This window comes from Mustelus asterias, chromosome 9 (assembly GCF_964213995.1).
Source record: "Mustelus asterias chromosome 9, sMusAst1.hap1.1, whole genome shotgun sequence".
Lineage (NCBI taxonomy): Eukaryota > Metazoa > Chordata > Chondrichthyes > Carcharhiniformes > Triakidae > Mustelus > Mustelus asterias.
This window is the reverse complement of record NC_135809.1, coordinates 33221628-33239202: the sequence shown is the minus strand read 5'-3', so window position 1 is coordinate 33239202 and position 17575 is coordinate 33221628. Positions and strand designations below refer to the sequence as shown.

The 17575-nt window shown below is 40.6% G+C and overlaps 1 protein-coding gene across 4 annotated transcripts in view; it reads left to right on the top strand.

Annotated features, from left to right (window-relative positions):
• Positions 1-17575, top strand: part of LOC144498589 (coiled-coil domain-containing protein 91-like) — a 167560-nt gene that overhangs the window by 116066 nt on the left and 33919 nt on the right. For all 4 annotated transcript variants that reach the window (XM_078219929.1, XM_078219926.1, XM_078219928.1 and 1 more), the window contains 4 exons: positions 10448-10540; positions 10629-10697; positions 12388-12564; positions 16570-16683. In XM_078219929.1, coding sequence (XP_078076055.1) covers positions 10448-10540; positions 10629-10697; positions 12388-12564; positions 16570-16683 — 453 coding nt within the window. The remainder of the gene's footprint in view (positions 1-10447; positions 10541-10628; positions 10698-12387; positions 12565-16569; positions 16684-17575) is intronic.

The following is a 17575-nucleotide window of genomic DNA, read 5'->3' as shown; positions in this document are numbered from 1 at the left end:
GGTGGACACTTCTTGCAGGTATTCTATGCATATTTCGCTTAACACTCTCATTGCTACAGTCTCTCTAGTTCCACTGCTCCATTTGTTTTCAAGAGGAAAGACCCATTTATATTTTTTTGCATGCTCTCCGCTATTTACTGAAGACTGAATCTCTATTTTCCAAATCATTCCCCAGTGGGTTTGCATGAAGAATGGGTAATGTGTCATTTTAACATTGGGCTCCCAAATGACATAAATGAGTGCTTATGGAGAGCAGGGAACTCTCTTGCTGTTTGCAGTGCTTCCAGCTAATTAGCCAATTGTTTTCACATTGATTCTGCTGCCACTGCCTTTGTTTTAAACCAGTCCATTAATTTTTCACATTACAATTGACTGAGCAGCTGCTCAGATCAACTGTAATGTTCTACTAGCACACATTCAAAATAGTATCTATTTTCCCTTTGCTCCTGCTTGCTGAAAATTGGACTTTAGTAAAGCGTTTGACAAAGTCCCTCATGGTAGGCTGGTGCAAAAGGTTGGATCTCATGGGATAAAGGGGGAGGTGGCTAGATGGGTGGAGAACTGGCTTGGTCACAGAAGACAGAGGGTGGTAGTGGAAGGGTCTTTTTCCGGCTGGAGGCCTGTGACTAGTGGTGTTCCGCAGGGCTCTGTATTGGGACCTCTGCTGTTTGTGATTTATATAAACGATCTGGAAGAAGGTGTAACTGGGGTGATCAGTAAGTTTGCGGACGACACAAAATTGGCAGGACCTGCAGATAGTGAGGAGCATTGTCAGAAGCTACAGAAGGATATAGATAGGCTGGAAATTTGGGCAAAGAAATGGCAGATGGAGTTCAATCCTGATAGATGCGAAGTGATGCATTTTGGTAGAAATAATGTAGGGAGGAGCTATATGATAAATGGCAGAACCATAAAGGGTGTAGATACGCAGAGGGACCTGGGTGTGCAAGTCCACAGATCCTTGAAAGTGACGTCACAGGTGGAGAAGGTGGTGAAGAAGGCATATGGCATGCTTGCCTTTATAGGACGGGGCATAGAGTATAAAAGTTGGGGTCTGATGTTGCAGATGTATAGAACGTTGGTTCGGCCGCATTTGGAATACTGCGTCCAGTTCTGGTCGCCACACTACCAGAAGGACGTGGAGGCTTTGGAGAGAGTACAGAGGAGGTTTACCAGGATGTTGCCTGGTATGGAGGGGCTTAGTTATGAGGAGAGATTGGGTAAACTGGGTTGTTCTCCCTGGAAAGACGGAGGATGAGGGGAGACTTAATAGAGGTGTATAAAATTATGAAAGGCATAGATAGGGTGAACGGTGGGAAGCTTTTCCCCAGGTCGGTGGTGACGTTCACGAGGGGTCATAGGTTCAAGGTGAAGGGGGGGGAGGTTTAACACAGATATCAGAAGGACATATTTTACACAGAGGGTGGTGGGGGCCTGGAATGTGCTGCCAGGCAAGGTGGTGGAGGCAGACACACTGGGAACGTTTAAGACTTATCTCGATAGCCATATGAACGGAGTGGGAATGGAGGGATATAAAAGAATGATCTAGTTTGGACCAGGGAGCGGCGCGGGCTTGGAGAGCCGAAGGGCCTGTTCCTGTGCTGTATTGTTCTTTGTTCAAGATAAGTCCATTCAAAAGTCTGACAGCATGTCAGGTTGGCATGTGACCTTGATGGTAGTTATCAGGAAAGTGCGGGAGAATTTTTTTCAGCTGAAGTCAGTCCTTGGAATACAACTTGCCCTGTGAAACCATGTAAGGTATGGTATGGTAAAATCGGGCCCACAATCCTTCCACTCTCCAGTAATGCACTCCAGCAATTTCAACAACTTTTGCCAGTTCATCCGATCAAAAAGCTTTTCATAATCCACAAAGCAGGCTACAAACTAGCCAGCCTCACACAGCAGTATTATATGTGTGTAGAATTTTCTTGCGATTCGCAGCATCTGCTCAAAAGGTCCAGAAAATCAATTTGTTTTTATTTAATCACTATGCCTCATTGATCGTGGCCAGCCTGTTGTAATGAATATAGCACAATTATGTAGCATGTTTGTGTGGCTCTGCAAAACGCTTGGTTACAATAATAATAAAATACTGGCATTTTATATTTTTAGATGAACAGTTGGTATTTGATTTGATTTAATTTATTATTGTCCATGTATTAATATACAGTGAAAAGTATTGTTTCTTGCGCGCTATACAGACAAAGCATACTGTTCATAGAGAAGGAAATGGGAGAGTGCAGAATGTAGTGTTACAGTCATAGCTAGGATGTCGAGAAAGATCATCTTAATGCAAGGTAAGTCCATTCAAAAGTCTGACAACAGCAGGGAAAAATCTGTTCTTGAGTCGGTTGGCATGTGACCTCAGACTTTTGTATCTTTTTCCCGACGGAAGAAGATGGAAGAGAGAATGTCCGGGGTGCGTGGGGTCCTTAATTATGCTGGCTGCTTTGCCGAGGCAGCGGGAAATGTAGACAGAGTCAATGGATGGGAGGCTGGTTTGCGTGATGGATTGGGCTACATTCACGACCTTTTGTAGTTCCTTGCGGTCTTGGGCAGAGCAGGAGCCATACCAAGCTGTGATATAACCAGAAAGAATGCTTTCTAAGGTGCATCTGTAAAAGTTGGTGAGAGTCGTAGCTGACATGCCAAATTTCCTTAGTCTTCTGAGAAAGTAGAGGCATTGGTGGGCTTTCTTAACTATAGTGTTGGCATGGGGGGAACCAGGACAAGTTGTTGTTGATTTGGACACCTAAAAACCTGAAACTCTCGTCCCTTTCTACTTCGTCCCCGTTGATGTAGACAGGGGCATGTTCTCCTTTTCGCTTCCTGAAGTCGATGACAATCTCCTTCATTTTTGACGTTGAGGGAGAGATTATTGTTGTCACACCAGTTCACCAGATTCTCTATCTCATTCCTGTACTGTGTCTCATCGTTGTTTGAGATCCGACTCACTACGATGGTGTCGTTAGCAAACTTGAAAATCGAATTGGAGGGGAATTTGGCCACACAGTCATAAGTGTATAAGGAGTATAGTAGGGGGCTGAGAACACAGCCTTGTGGGGCACCGGTGTTAAGGATGATCGTGGAGGAGGTGTTGTTGCCTATCCTGACTGATTGTGGTCTGTGAGTTAGGAAGTTCAGGATCCAGTCGCAGAGGGAGTTTGCAGATGAGTTTCGTGGGAATAATGGTGTTGAAGGCTGAGCTGTAGTCAATAAACAGGAGTCTGACATAGGTGTCCTTGTTATCTAGGTATTCCAGGGTTGAATGCAGGGCCAGGGAAATGGCATCTGCTGTGGATCTGTTGCGGCAGTAGGCAAACTGTAGTGGATCCAGGTAGTCCGGGAGGCTGGAATTGATACGTGCCATGACTTGCCTTTCGAAGCACTTCATAATGATGGATGTCAGAGCCACCGGCCGATAGTCATTAAGGCATGCTGCTTGGTTTTTTTTAGGTACCGGGATAATGGTCGTTTTCTTGAAGCAGATAGGGACCTCAGATTGTTGTAAAGAGAGGTTGAAGATGTCTGTGAATACCCCCACCAGCTGATCCATGCAGGATCTGAGTGCTCGTCCGGGTACCCCATCTGGGCCAGTTGCTTTCCATGGGTTGAGAAAGCTGCTCTGACATTTGCAATGGTGACCCCAGATACAGGTTCATCCAGCGCTTCCAGGGTGGAGCACAAGCTCTTGCTGACCTCTTGCTCAAAATGAGCGTAAAATGCATTGAGCTCATCAGGGAGGGATGCGTTGGAGACGGCGATTTTGCATGCCTTCATCTTATAGCCTGTTATGTCTTGCAGACCTTTCGATAGTCGGTGGGGGTCGGTGTGGCTAGCCTGGGACTCTAACTTGGTCTGGTACTGTCTTTTGGCATCTTTGATGGATCCCCTTAGATTGTATCTAGCTTTCTTGTATAGGTCAGTTCGCCTGACTTGAACGTCTGACTTGGACTTCAGCAGACAGTGGATATCCTTGTTCATCTATGGTTTCCAGTTGGGGAACAAATGGACTTGCTTCTTTGGCACACAGTCTTCCACACACTTACTAATGAAGTCAGTTACCGTAGTGGCGTACTCGTTCAGGCTGGACGCAGAGTTTTTAAATACTGACCATTCCACTGACTCCAAGCAGTCCCATAGGAGATCATCCGATTCCTCAGACCAACATTGCACGACTTTCTTTGATGGATTCTCCCGCTTCAGTTTTTGCTTGTAAGCCGGGAGCAGGAGCATAGCCTTGTGGTCTGATTTGCCAAAGTGTGGGCGGGCGATAGAGCGGTAGGCATGTTTGATATTTGTGTAGCAGTGGTCTAGGATGTTTGGGCCTCTGGTGGAACAGGAGACGTGTTGGTGGTAACTTGGTAGTACGGTATCTATTGGTATCTCTATTGACTGGAAAAATACAATCCTTCTCTTTTTACTGTGTACATCTTTTATGGTTGACTTAACAACAAATTAACATTTTTAGTAAACAATTCTCTCCACCAATAGCACAATGTAGACAATAAAAAGGGAATTATTCCTTGTAAGTTTTCAATGTGTAACATTATTACCATTACTCAAATGGTAATTGGGTGTTGTATTGAATTTGTACTCTTCTCTGGCTATCCAATTACTTAAATAACTCTTTGATACTCAGTGATATGAATTTAGGGAATAAAGCATATAAAGTTGAAACTTGGTATTTTGTTTTTAATTAGCAGTTCATGTTTTAGTTCATTATAAACTCTGTGCTTTACATTTATATAATTCAAGAAAGATTGTTTCCATACTTCAATATTTTAAAGATAAAAGATCTGCCTACGTTTAGAAGAAAAGTCTGGTATGGTTTACTGGAAATAGTAAAACCAAATAAATGGTTCTCTGGAGTGTTTTGCAGACTCTCAATGTTAGAATGTGTTATGATGGAGATTGTATTGACAGCTGCTGCTCCACATGTGTTTAACTTGGAAGTACCATCTAAATACAACCTGTGTTATACAGTGCAACTGCTAAGGGCATTTTTAGTTGGATTTATTAAACAAAGCTGAAAGAATAAATAGTTACTTGCCTTAGTCTATTCAGTAAGTTTTCTTTGCACGATTGCTTTGAGATTGTAGCAATATATGGTGCTTATGAGGGAAGAAGCCATAAATCATGTTTTAATTGTTCTCCTTTTCCAGGGTCTCTCAGATTTTTGGCACTTATGTCAAAGTTTCTCAATAAACAACAGGTTAATGAGAACGTTGTCACCATTTTATAAACAGTGAATTCAGGTTGCCAAATGGGTAGAAGAGGCTGTAGTATTACACAGAACCCGAGTTAATATTTTTGAAGGCAATAGCTTTTTAAATATAAACTTCCTCTCCTGGACAACCAGTGCAACGTAATTGATCTCATACTTGCATAAAAAGCATAAAACCATAAAGTTCAATTACTTTATTCATTTAGTTGAAGTGGAAGTTGCTGAAATGTAAGGACAGTTTAGATTGTCTCAATGTCAACATTTATGGGATAATATTCAAAGAATTTCACAATAAAAATGTATTTCGCAATGTACAGGTTAATCGATGACAGCCAGCACAACTTTGTGAAAAACAAACTGGGATTTCAAAATTTAGTGACGTTATTTCTAGAAATGTCTGCATAAATAAAAGTAAATGCAGTAGAAGTAGCATATATAGATTTTAAGAAGGCGTTTGTGTCTCACGTAGCTTATTAGAAAAAATCACTTTAGGTGGAGAACTGGATGCAAAGTTTGAAGATAAATGGATTGGGCAATGGTGTGCCGCAAATACCACTGCTTGTTTCACTTTTTTTGTGGTGTAGATGTATGAATTGGACTTGGGTGTAGGAAATACAGTCACAAAATTTACAAACCCCAAAGTAGAAGGCTTGATTTTAATTTTGATTAAGTAACAAAGAAAGGTGGATTCTAAATGAATTTTAAGAAAGCATTTGATAGAAGGCTGGTGATCAAAATTGAGACTCACTGAATAGGAGGATCAGTGTTTAAATGGATCAAAAAAATTGGCTTAAGGACAGGAAACAGCAAGTCATGATACATGGTTATTTTTCAGAATGGTGGGTGGTAGACAGTGGTGTTTCCCAAGGAACAGTGCTGGGATTTTTTTTTGCTACATGTAAAAGACTTGGATCTTGGAATACAAAGTAAAATTTCAAAATTTGCAAATGATACTAAACTTGGAGGAGTGACAAACAGTGAAGATCATATGAATTGCCTACAAGAGGACATAGGTAGGCTAGCAGAATGGGCAGACAAGTGACAGGTGGAATTTAATACAGAGAAATGTGAGGTGATGCATTTTGGAAGAAGGGGTAGGGAGAGGCAATGTAGAGTAATGCACAGTCTTAAAGAGTGTGCAGGAACAGAGGGAGCTGGGCTGCATGTGCATCAATCTTTGAAGGTGAGGGGACATATTGAGAGTTAGTTAACAAAGCATATCGAATCTTAGGCTTATTGAAGTATATAAGATCCTGTGGGGTCTTAACACAATGGATGCTGAAAGGATGTTTTCCCTTGTGGGAAAAGCTAGAACTGGGGGACACAGTTTAAAAATCAGGGGTCTTCCATTTAAGATAGGGATGAGAAGAAACTTTTTCTCTTAGAGGGTAAAGAATCTTTGGAACTCTCTCTTAATAGAATGGGGGAGCCACTCGAAATGAATATTTTTAAGATAGAGGTAGATAGATTCTAGATTAACAAGTGAGTGAAAGGTTAATGGGAGTAGATGGACTGTGGAGTTGAGGTCACAATCAGATCAGCCATGATCTTATTGAATGGCAGAGCAGCCTTGAGGGGCCGAATGGTGGAGCAGCCTTGAGGGGCCAAATGGCCTACTCTTGCTCCTAATTCGTATGTTCATATGTATAATTGTAAAAATAGAGGCATTGTGTACAAAAGCAGTGAAGTTCTGCTAAACTTTATAATGGTTGAGCCCCAACTAGAGAACTACTTACAGATCTAGTCATCACACTTTAGGAAGGATGTGCAGATGCAAAAGAGATTTACCAGAATATTTCCAGGAATGGGGAATTTTGCTTACAAGATTAGGTTGGAAAATCTGGGATTGTTCTCCTTGGAGCAAAGGAGATTAATGGGAGATTTGACAGAGGTATACAAGATTATGATAGGCTTGGACAAGGGAAAACTGTTCCCATTAACAAGGAATAAGGGACGTGAATTGAAGGAATACAAAATGATAATATGAAGAAGAACATTTTTAAGCAGTGAGTGGTAATGAACTCATTGCCTGCAAGCATGATGGAATTGGAAACTTTAAGGAAAAATACTTTGAGATCGAACAAGAGAATGAGATTGACAGGATTGCCTGCAGAGAACCGGCGTGGATTTGATGATCACGTGGATCACTTTGTCACTCAGCTGCTCCATCAGTGCCTCTGATCTGTTTCTAGGTGCAGCAGCCCTGACTCTATCCTGCACCTGCCCTCTCGTATTGGCTCTGATGGGGCAGCTTCTACTGAGGTAGATCTGCTGATTTGGAAAATTTTCTGACTCCAGCTACCTGCCTTAATAGTGACTACTTTATGACAAATATTGAGAAACACTGCAAAAGACATCATAAAACATAGGTTAGTGGAATGGGCAGATGTGTGTCAGTTACAATGTATTTTGCATACTCAGGTTATACTTTTAAACTGAAAAAAAAAAGTGATGGGAGTATATGGTTAATGTAAGGGCATTGACGGGTGTGAATGAAAAGACACACATATGGATACTTAAGTCTATCTGTATCTGTTATAAGTAGACGTCAGTTTACTGGAGTATTACAATATTAACAAGCAGTTTATTCCATATCAATGAATAACTGAAATTATATTTAGGCACTCCATTTGCATATTTTGTTTTGCTCACTTTTAATGGTACAGTAGAAGGGACAAAAAAAACCCTGTTATTGGAATAATTGCCTAATAGTGCAGAAGATTCACCACGGGCTTATACTTTGAACATTTGACCATCTAATTTATGCCTGTTTATCATCTATTTCAGTGGTGCAGATTTTATGCTAGTTTGCATAATGCATGCTCCAGATCATCAATACAATGGTGGAATTTTCCTCCAAACGGTGAGAATATGAGAATAATGGAGTGATTCATGCCGGTCTTTTTGGCGTGCTCCACACTGCAACCGTCCCACACTCAATCACAGAGTGTTGAGTTACACGCTGGTACTGGTTGGGGGGGGGGGGGGGGGGGGTTGCGGGGTGGGGGGGGGGGGAGTAAGAGGGGGGGCTAAGCATACAGGTGCACCCAGCTTCAGAGTGCTCGGGTGCCATTTCGCAAGGGGCCCCGATCTCTCTGTGCACTGGGAGTCCCCCCACCTCCCTGCATGGATGTTGCCTCCTCCCCATTAATGGCATGTTCCCCCACCCCCTCCCCAACACAGGTCGCTGGCATCGGGGCCCTCCTAATAGTTCCCCTATCCTGACCCTTGTATGTCCCCTCCACATGACCCCCTCCTGCATAGCCTCCCCCTGTCATAGCCCTTTGCTAGTGGAGATCAGAAATGATTTGCGCTGGCATGATGTCCTGCCAAATGGTGGGAACATTCCGAGAGGGGGGATGATTGCGTGCCGAACTCGCTAATGAGATTGAATCCAGTCAATCTCATGCAAATCGGCCTCGTGACCTTTCCAGGCATGATCTGGTTCGTGCCAGTAGAAGGGGCTAGGACAATCGCAAACTGTTTGCCATTGGGTGCAAAACCAATTTTTAGGCCCGCACACTATTTTCCGGGATTGGTGTGGTCTGTACCTGGCATGGCGAGGGAGGAAAAACGCCCCCAAATTTGAGTAAGAAGGGCGCTTTGCTCCTGTTCTTTGAATATACATGCTTCAATGAGCCTCCATTGCTTGTTCTTCAGGAATCAACTGCCTAGTATCACAACACCACCACCCTCCCGAATCCGGCCCCTTGTCACAACCTTTTCCTAAATTAGAGCTTCCACCCCATCATCATATGGCAGAAATCTGCTGAACTGTTTTTTGTGATGATCTACATGTTCTGCATTCTAAGCAGCAGGTGGCAGCTTATTCCACTAGCCAACAACTTTTCACAAGAAGTCAGCTCTTAATTTTGATTTCATTTTCCACTCCATTCTTTTAAAATCCTGCCTCCTCCCAGCTACTTTTATCTGCCCTGCTGCTATGCTTTTTCTTGCTGGGGGAATTGACTTTGGCGAGAGTTTGGCAAGGAGAGATTGGAGAGGAAAGCAAGAAGGGAGGTTGGAAAAAAAAAATCACAGAATAATTCTAGTTTCCTTTCAATTTTTTTAGATTCATGATAGGGTACTTTTACTTGCCTTTCTAGATTCCTTGCTTTCCAGTGTTAACTGCCTAGGAATAAGTAATACAAGACTTCTGTTAATACTGCTGTTGAATTGTCAGTTCAGAGTTATGTGCAGATTGCCTGGAGTGACCATCCAAATACAACCAGAGAGCATGTGTGTGTTTCTCTGGAGCATCCATATGATGCGTCAAAGCACTCGCTGTCTCACTTGAACCTTGCTATGCAATAAATGTAATCACCTGCTGGCCCATAATGAAAAGAGAACTATGTAAAAATATTTTCTGCTTTCTCAAGCGACAAGATAAATACTACTGATGTGAAATTTATTTTAATCTTGTGGATATATTTGAGCTTCATGCATATTTATATTGCTTATATTTCAGGGTGTGTGACTTGGTAGCCATTCAACTTAAACCCTATAGGAGAAACCTATAGACCGTCAGAACCAAAGAGGCAATTAAGTCCATAAATTTTTAAAACTCTGTTAAAGCTGGAATATATCGCAAATATTAATTGTATTTTTATGTATTCATTCAGCGTGTGTAAAGGGAGAAAAATGTTACTATGTATATTCTATTCAAAAGTTAGTGGGTGCTATAATCCTTCCAACCAGCAGCCAGAAAGTTGACCAAATCCCCCTGACCAAAATCTTGTACGTTGGCAGGTCTGTTGCCTGCCTAAAGCTGACAGAATTCTTCTTAAATATGTAGACTGGAGTAACTAGGTCCTTTTTGCAATTTTGCCTTCGGCCTGAGTTATGTGGAAAAAAATATTTTTCACTTCGCTTTGTGGGACTGGGAAGAACAAGAGCTCCATGGTCCACAAGGAAAATTGCATGCTCCCCTCCTACATTACCCATCCAGAACTCCCTGCACACATCTACTGCCAGATATTCTGGAGGATGTCAGCTGCTTCCCATCCGACTTCTTGCCTGGGTAGGTGGGGGAACTGGTCTGGCAACGTGTTACTGGTGCCCAGGAGTACTTTTGGAAACCATTCAGAATTAAAATCAGTAATTGCATCTTTTGAGTAACTTTTCTTTTCTAATTGAAGGTAATTATTTATTGCTTTATGTCAGAAAAATCACACATTATGTGATGTGCTGCTGATGTTGTCAACTGTATGATTTTTCCAGCATGAGCGATTGCTTGACTTAATGGAAAAAGAAAAAAACCTGTTGCAGGACAAGATTAAAGAAGCTTTGGAGGAACAAACAAAACAACATAAGGTGAATTTTGATTATTTTGTAAAATAATTCTTTCTTAATGTTGTCCTTGGCACCTGTAGAATCTGAAAATTTGCCGAATTATTTACAGGATGCGCTAGAAAGATGTGTCGCTGAAGAAAGGCTACGAAGCACAGAGGCAATGGAAAAAGTTGTAAAGGTATTTTTCAATCTTGCCTACCAAAATTCCGCATTTTGCTTTTTAAGAAAGAGGTGCTGATCGTTTTCCTTTGCTTGTCATCTTTCTTTTGTGTTCCAATAATGAGTGGCTATGTGATTAGTTCTAGAATTTCACTGTAATTAGCTAGAGACAAACTTTCAAAAGCAATGACTCTTTATTTAAGGGGTTTGCTTTGGGTTTCCTACTATTATCTGTTACATATATTATACAACTAAATGAAAAAAAATCTGTTGCGAATGAGTTAATGTTCAGTTGGACCTTTGAAAACCAAAAACTGTCTCCAACAAGTGGAGTTTTCATACAACATGAACATATAACTTAAAACTAAATTTATTATGAACGGCAGTAACTACCATATTCATTCTACCAGCCTGATATATTTTGTCTAGATAATAAGAAAACAATATAGGAACGGGTAGCAAAATTCTAGTGGGACTTAGTCGGGTATCATAGTGAACAGTGTTTAGGTGATAGTTTACACAACCAGGCATATTACAAAAAAATTATGATTTCTCCCCTTTAACTTCTGCAAGGAGGATTTTCCATATATCACCTTACTGTAATTCATGTATGCACATTGGTTGATGGAGATCCTAGTATTGCTCATTGAAAACATGGAGTGTTGATGCTCATTGTGTTTTTTGCTTGGGACTGTGACTGAAGTGTTTGATAAAAGAAAGTTGATGTGGTGCAGCACACTGATGTACCAAGCTATGGAGTTTTAGAATGCAAGGCCATATTGCAGTTGCTGTTAATTTCTGGTGTATCCTTGCGTCTTACTTGAGCTGTAGAGTTTCTGGCACTTAATCGCTATTTTGCACCATTGAAGGGAGGAAAAGGATAATCAAATCAAATAATCAGTTGTGATCAATTCCAAATCCTGCCGCATAACTCTAAACAGGCGTAAAGTTCGTTGAAGGCCTACATCTTTGATCAAGCTTTTGATTTATCTTTGCTGGTGTATTTTTTTGGCTTGGTGTCAGTTCTTTTGTTATGGGGCTTCTGTAAAGCTCCTTGGAACGTTTTACCACATTAAAGATGTATTAAGTTGTTGCAAACTTCAGAGTAGTCAATTTTCAGAGTAGTCAACAATAACAACATGGAGGGTAATTAGAATATATTTTTATAATGTGTGTGTAAGTTGATATTAGATATGATTAACTTCTTGTGTTCTCATTTATTCAGCCGAACATTCAACTTGATGCAGTAGTACAAAGTAAATTGTAGAGTGATGATTAATCAGAAAAAATTGTAACCTTGTTTTAATTTTTATTTAATGCTCTCGTATTCTTGTCATCTGTTTTATGTAGGCTTTTGAAGATTTATTCTTCTCTTGAAATTGTAGATGGTCTTTGTGGTTGCCAACGGCAGCCATTTTCCTAACATTGCCACTGTAACAATATTGTAACAAGAAAAAATTGCATTATTGGCAAGTAATGCTATAATAACAGGGACAACAATATTTCTGAAGCATCTGCTTCCAGCTTTGTAATCCAATTCCTGTTGAAGTTGGCAGACGCATTTCATTTTTCAACATACAACATTTGTTAGTTTCTCTGATCTTTTATTTAGTATATGGCCATGGATTTTTATGTGGTATTATATTTGGTTTAAATGTCTTTTGATTTTTTTTCTTAAAATCCCTTTTGAACAATGTTCTGTTACACAGGCAGAAAAGGAAATCATTACGGAGGCTGTTTTGAAAGCTGTGCAAGAAGAGAGAGAAAGGATGGAAAAGATCCAGTTGGAGAAAAGAGAACTATGGGAAATTGAGCGGTGTAAGGACCAAGAGAAATTGGAGCAGGCTATCCAAGAAGCATTGCAAGAGGAGAGGAACAAAAGCCAGGTAAAATGTAAATTGCATAAATTAAGATCTTGCAAATCTGTTGTAGAAAATCTGAAGTAATATACTCATTGGTTACTCCGGTTAATTTTAATGCTATTAAATGTTTTAGTACGTAATTATGTGACCTGATTCTTTTAGAGAGAAATATATGAAAGGGTGAAAATATTAGAGCATAGCTTCATAAGTGAAATAAAAATTGGAATAGTGGCATATCAGTCAATCTTATATACAGTCAAGCTAGACTTAGACTCTACCAAAAGTCACCTCATCTCCGCACTCCCAGCAATACTGTTGACTGCTTGTTTGCCCCTTTTTGTTCAGGCAGCACTACCACCATAGACTTTGCCTCATGTGCAGTCTCTTATTTAGTTCCATTTTTACTTTTCAACCACATCCATTGCTCAGTGCTATAGTACTCATGTACTATCACACCCATCTGATACCCTGTATTCCCGCAAACAACCAACTTCTCCCCATTGTTTCCATGTTGTTCATTGCTACCTCATCATGTCCAGGGGTTCATCCTGGAAATTGTTGATCTTCAGTGAGGGAAAGATTAAATTCAGTTCCATTTACCTAAGCTATTTACTAGATTGCCCACACTGTACTCACTGCCCAAGCATGAAGGACCATATAGGTGAGGTCATTGTCAGAGCTTGTGCAACTGTAAATCAATACAAGTAAATGTATTTTGGTGATGAGGAAATTACGGAGGAAGAAGTTCTCTATTTGGTGTTAATAACTTGCAATGTTCTAATGTAAGGAGATTCAGAGACTGTTAACATTGTGTATTTTGCATTTTTTCTTAGTTTTTCAGAAATGTTTATATGGAAGGATAGGTGTGTCTTAGTATGCATGGCTTCTTTGATTGCTACAGCACGACAGAGCGCAGGGAAAATGTGGTTCTCTAGAGATTGCCACAGAATGATGGTAGATCTACCCATCAGGTATCATATGGTGTACTATTTGCATTCAGTTGATCATATTCTGACTGCCTTGAATGTTGAAATCAGCTACGTTCCCATTGCTGGTTGGGAGCTTACAAGAAAGGGCAAAGGAAATTCAGTGTAAATCATCTGTAAAGGCTGCTTACAAGTGTGGTGGGGGAACTTAAAGGAATGCAGCCACTAAATGTAGTTGGCTACATTATGCAAATAAAAGCAGTTGTTAGCTTTGTAAAGGCGGTTTCTGCATTAAAAATGTCTGGCAAAATCCAGTGGCTGACACACTAAGTATAATGGCAAGAATCTAATTATGTGGCTGAGTGATGGAGGAGCACACCACTCCAACCTGTTTTGATTGCATGCAAAGTGAAGTACCACAAAATTAAATCTTAATACAAATAGTGGTCATGCATGTCACTCTGGGGCACCCTGCCCATAGAACAACTTTGCAGCATGCCTTAAAGGAGACAGTGAAAAAGGACATGAAGTGTAAGTGACGCTGCCAGCCTTATGTCCAGTGTTCACTTTAGGTGTCCTTGACAGCTGGCATAGCTCTGCATCTGCCAGCTTGCTGACACAAAGTCCTCATAGCCAATTCTGCAAGTTCATTGACTGTTGGTGTGCTTTTATCTGTAGTTGCAGATTTCAGGACAGCACTGACTGGTAGGATGTGGTCTGTTTTGTGGCTTGACCTACTGGCTATCCTGCCATTTCTTCTTATATTTCTCCAAAAACATGAATAAATTATTCCCTTTGGGAATATCGCAGTCACCTGACTAGCTAAATCGAAACGAGAAATTAATCCCCAAAAAAGCAGCAAAATTTGTTCAGAAATAGTCACAGGTCTTTTTAAATATATTTTGGTAAACATTGCATCCTATCAAACTTGAAAACCCTCAATCTGATTGAGTGCTAAACTCACACAAATGTTGGAAAATTGCATGTACCATGTTCTCCAAATGGGCCTAAGTTTTAATATAATTAACTGCAAACTAATGGCTGCTTCTGGAATCAGTACAATACCAGATAATTGAGATAGCAGTAAAGGGGCGGAGATCTGGAACGCTGGGACTGTGGTTCCTTTCCTCATGTCCCCTTTGAGCTCAGCTTGTTTATGTGTCACAACTCCTGTTGTCTCAATCCTATTCACACCAAACAGCTGACTACGTAACTTCCCTTCTTAGCCCCCTATATTAGTTGGTATTATTAATGGTTCCCTCTCCTCGGGTACTGTTCACCTCCCACTTCAAATCTGCTGTTATCAACACTCTGCTCACAAAACCCACCCGTGACCCCTCTTTGCAAACTATCTCCAACCTCCATTATCTCTCCAAAGTATTTGAACATGTTTGTTGCCTGCCAAATCCATGCGCATCTTTCCTGCAATTCCAATTTTAAACATCTCTAATCGGATTTTGGCTCCTGCCACAGCACAAAAAGGCTTTTTTCAAAGTCACAAAAGAAATTCCATGTTACTGTGACTGTGGTAAGCTGTCCGTTCTCATCCTTCTCGACTGCAACTTTTGGAGCAGTTGACCACGCATTCTCCAACACCTCTCCTCCTTTGTCCAGCCCAGTGGGACTAGTTTTGCTTGGTTTCTCTCAACTCTATCCAGCCATTTCCAGACAATCGCCCAATAGTGCTGCTCCTCAATGACATCATCTGAAATTAAGTCAGGTTCCACGTGTACATGGATGACACTTAGTTCATCACTACCTCTCTTGACACTCCTGGCTCTGATTTATTACACTGCTTACCTGACATCTGGTGTTGGATGAGCAGAAATTTCCTCCAATTAAATATTGTGGTGACTTGAGCCATTGTCTTTGGCCCCTGTCTCTTTCCCTGGCTAAATCAGGCTGCCCTTAGCCATGTCGCCCTCTTTGACCCTGAGTTGAGTTCCAACTCCATGTCCCCTCCATTATCAAAACTGTCTGCCTTCACCTACATAATGCATAATGTTGCACATCTCCCCTGTAGACTTGACTATTCCAATGCTGTCCTGGCATGCCTCCCATCTTGCACCCTCCATGTACTTGAGCTTATTTAAAATTCTTCAGTCTATATCGTATCTTGCATTAATTTTCATTCACTCATGATCTTTGTATCCACTGACCCACGTTGATTCTGGGTCTAGGAATACCTCAATTTTAATAATCCTGTTTTTATTTTCTGAAATCTCTCCAGCCTTGCTCCTTTATACCCCTGTGATCTCCTCCGACCATCCAATACTGTGCTATCTCAGGCCTTTTATGCATCCCCAATTTTTTTTGCTTCACCATTAGTAGCTGTGCCTAAGCTGCTTATGCCCTCAGTCCAGAATCCCTGCCTTCAACTCCTCTCTCTCTTTCCTCTTTTCAGGCGCTCCTTAGAAAACTATCTCTTTTACCAAGCCTTTAGTTATCTTTCTGATACATCTTTATTTGGTTTGGTGTCAAGTTCTGTTTGATCACTTTTGAAGTGCCTTGGGATGTTTTACTATGCAAAGGTGCTATATAAATGCAAGTTGTTGTCTCCACCCACTTTTCTGATTGATTGTGCCTACTTGACACCTGTTCCCCGATCTCAGTGATTTTTGAGAACCAAAGATACTTCTCCTACAGTGAGAATTGATGTGCTTGGCTCCTGGGCACTTTGTAATGAAACAGTATTCGCAGAGTTCTGTGAGCAGGTTACAGTTCTCCAGAGTTAATGGGTATGGTTAGGCGCATTGGCCATGCTAAATTCATCCTCGGTGTACCCGAACAGGCGCCAGAGTTTTCTCACTAACTTCATTGCAGTGTTAATGTAAGTCTACTTGTGACAATAATAAATAAACTTAAACCTAAACTTAACATTTTTGCAGAACTGTTTTCATCTTGTATGTGACATGAGACTAGTTTAATGATTTTACAGACACCAATCTACATCTTAGTCATTTCACTTCAGCTTAGCACACTTTATTGTGCTACGACGATGGCACCAATCTCAATGCATATATTAATGCCTAAATGTGGGGAACGGAGAGGCTAAAAAACAGAAAATGCTGGGTTGATTATCTGCTGTTTCCCCCATCACCAGGAAGCCATAAAAGAAGCTGCAAATGAAGAAAGAAGAAGAAATGAGAAAGTTGTAGCAGAAGCAATTCAGAAAGCCAGGGAGGACATGATTGAATATACCAAAGAACAAAAAAGGGTAAATAATCGCAATCATTTATTCTACGAACTAGACAATGATATATAACTTTTACTTTTACCCCACTTTGTAATTATTGTTTGATTGATGCAAGCCTGTTTCTGAGCCTGTAGGATATATACACTTACGTGCACCCTCATTGAACACTTGCTGAGATCAGCTGACTCAGCACAAACCCAGGACCTTTCTGATTTGTACATTTGAGGACCATATAAAGTAGTAAATTTAGCTGATGAATTATTTAATTCATATCGATTGAGATATTTGAACACAGAATTATAATGTTAATTGTTTTGTCAGTTGTAATTAAATTCCTCCTTCTCCAAGTCTCCTAAGTGAAGGATACTGAATTCTACGCTGAGCAGTAAGATCTTCTATATAACTGTGGCACGACTCAGATTTATGAGGGATACAAGTATTAAGTAGCACAAGCGACATTTGCACATTGTTTAGGTTCTGATTCATTGTAAGTATTTCAACAACCCCTCCCCAATAACATTCAGCATGCATCAAAAGGCTCTTCTCTTGTGTGATGTTTATACCACAGGCTAGAACTATGGGATAAGCGATATTGTCATTAAATCATCATCATTTGCTCATTTTTAGAGGTTGTGTGGTAAATTAATTCAGATTCTTCTTGCATTGTGAGCTGCCATTAAACACAGATCTTGCCTTTGGGATGTAGGTTTACTCAGTACTGTAAAAAGAGAAACTAATAGTTGCCTCTATACCACTCACTCAGTCCTGATCTGATCTTTGACAATGTGCTATGTCATTTACAATGTGTGTAGAAGAAAATAATTTTCTCATAGTAAATGGTATAGTGCTAGAAAAAAATAATGAAAGTTTTAACAGGTTTTCTTTCCTATTACATAAAATGATGATTACTGAC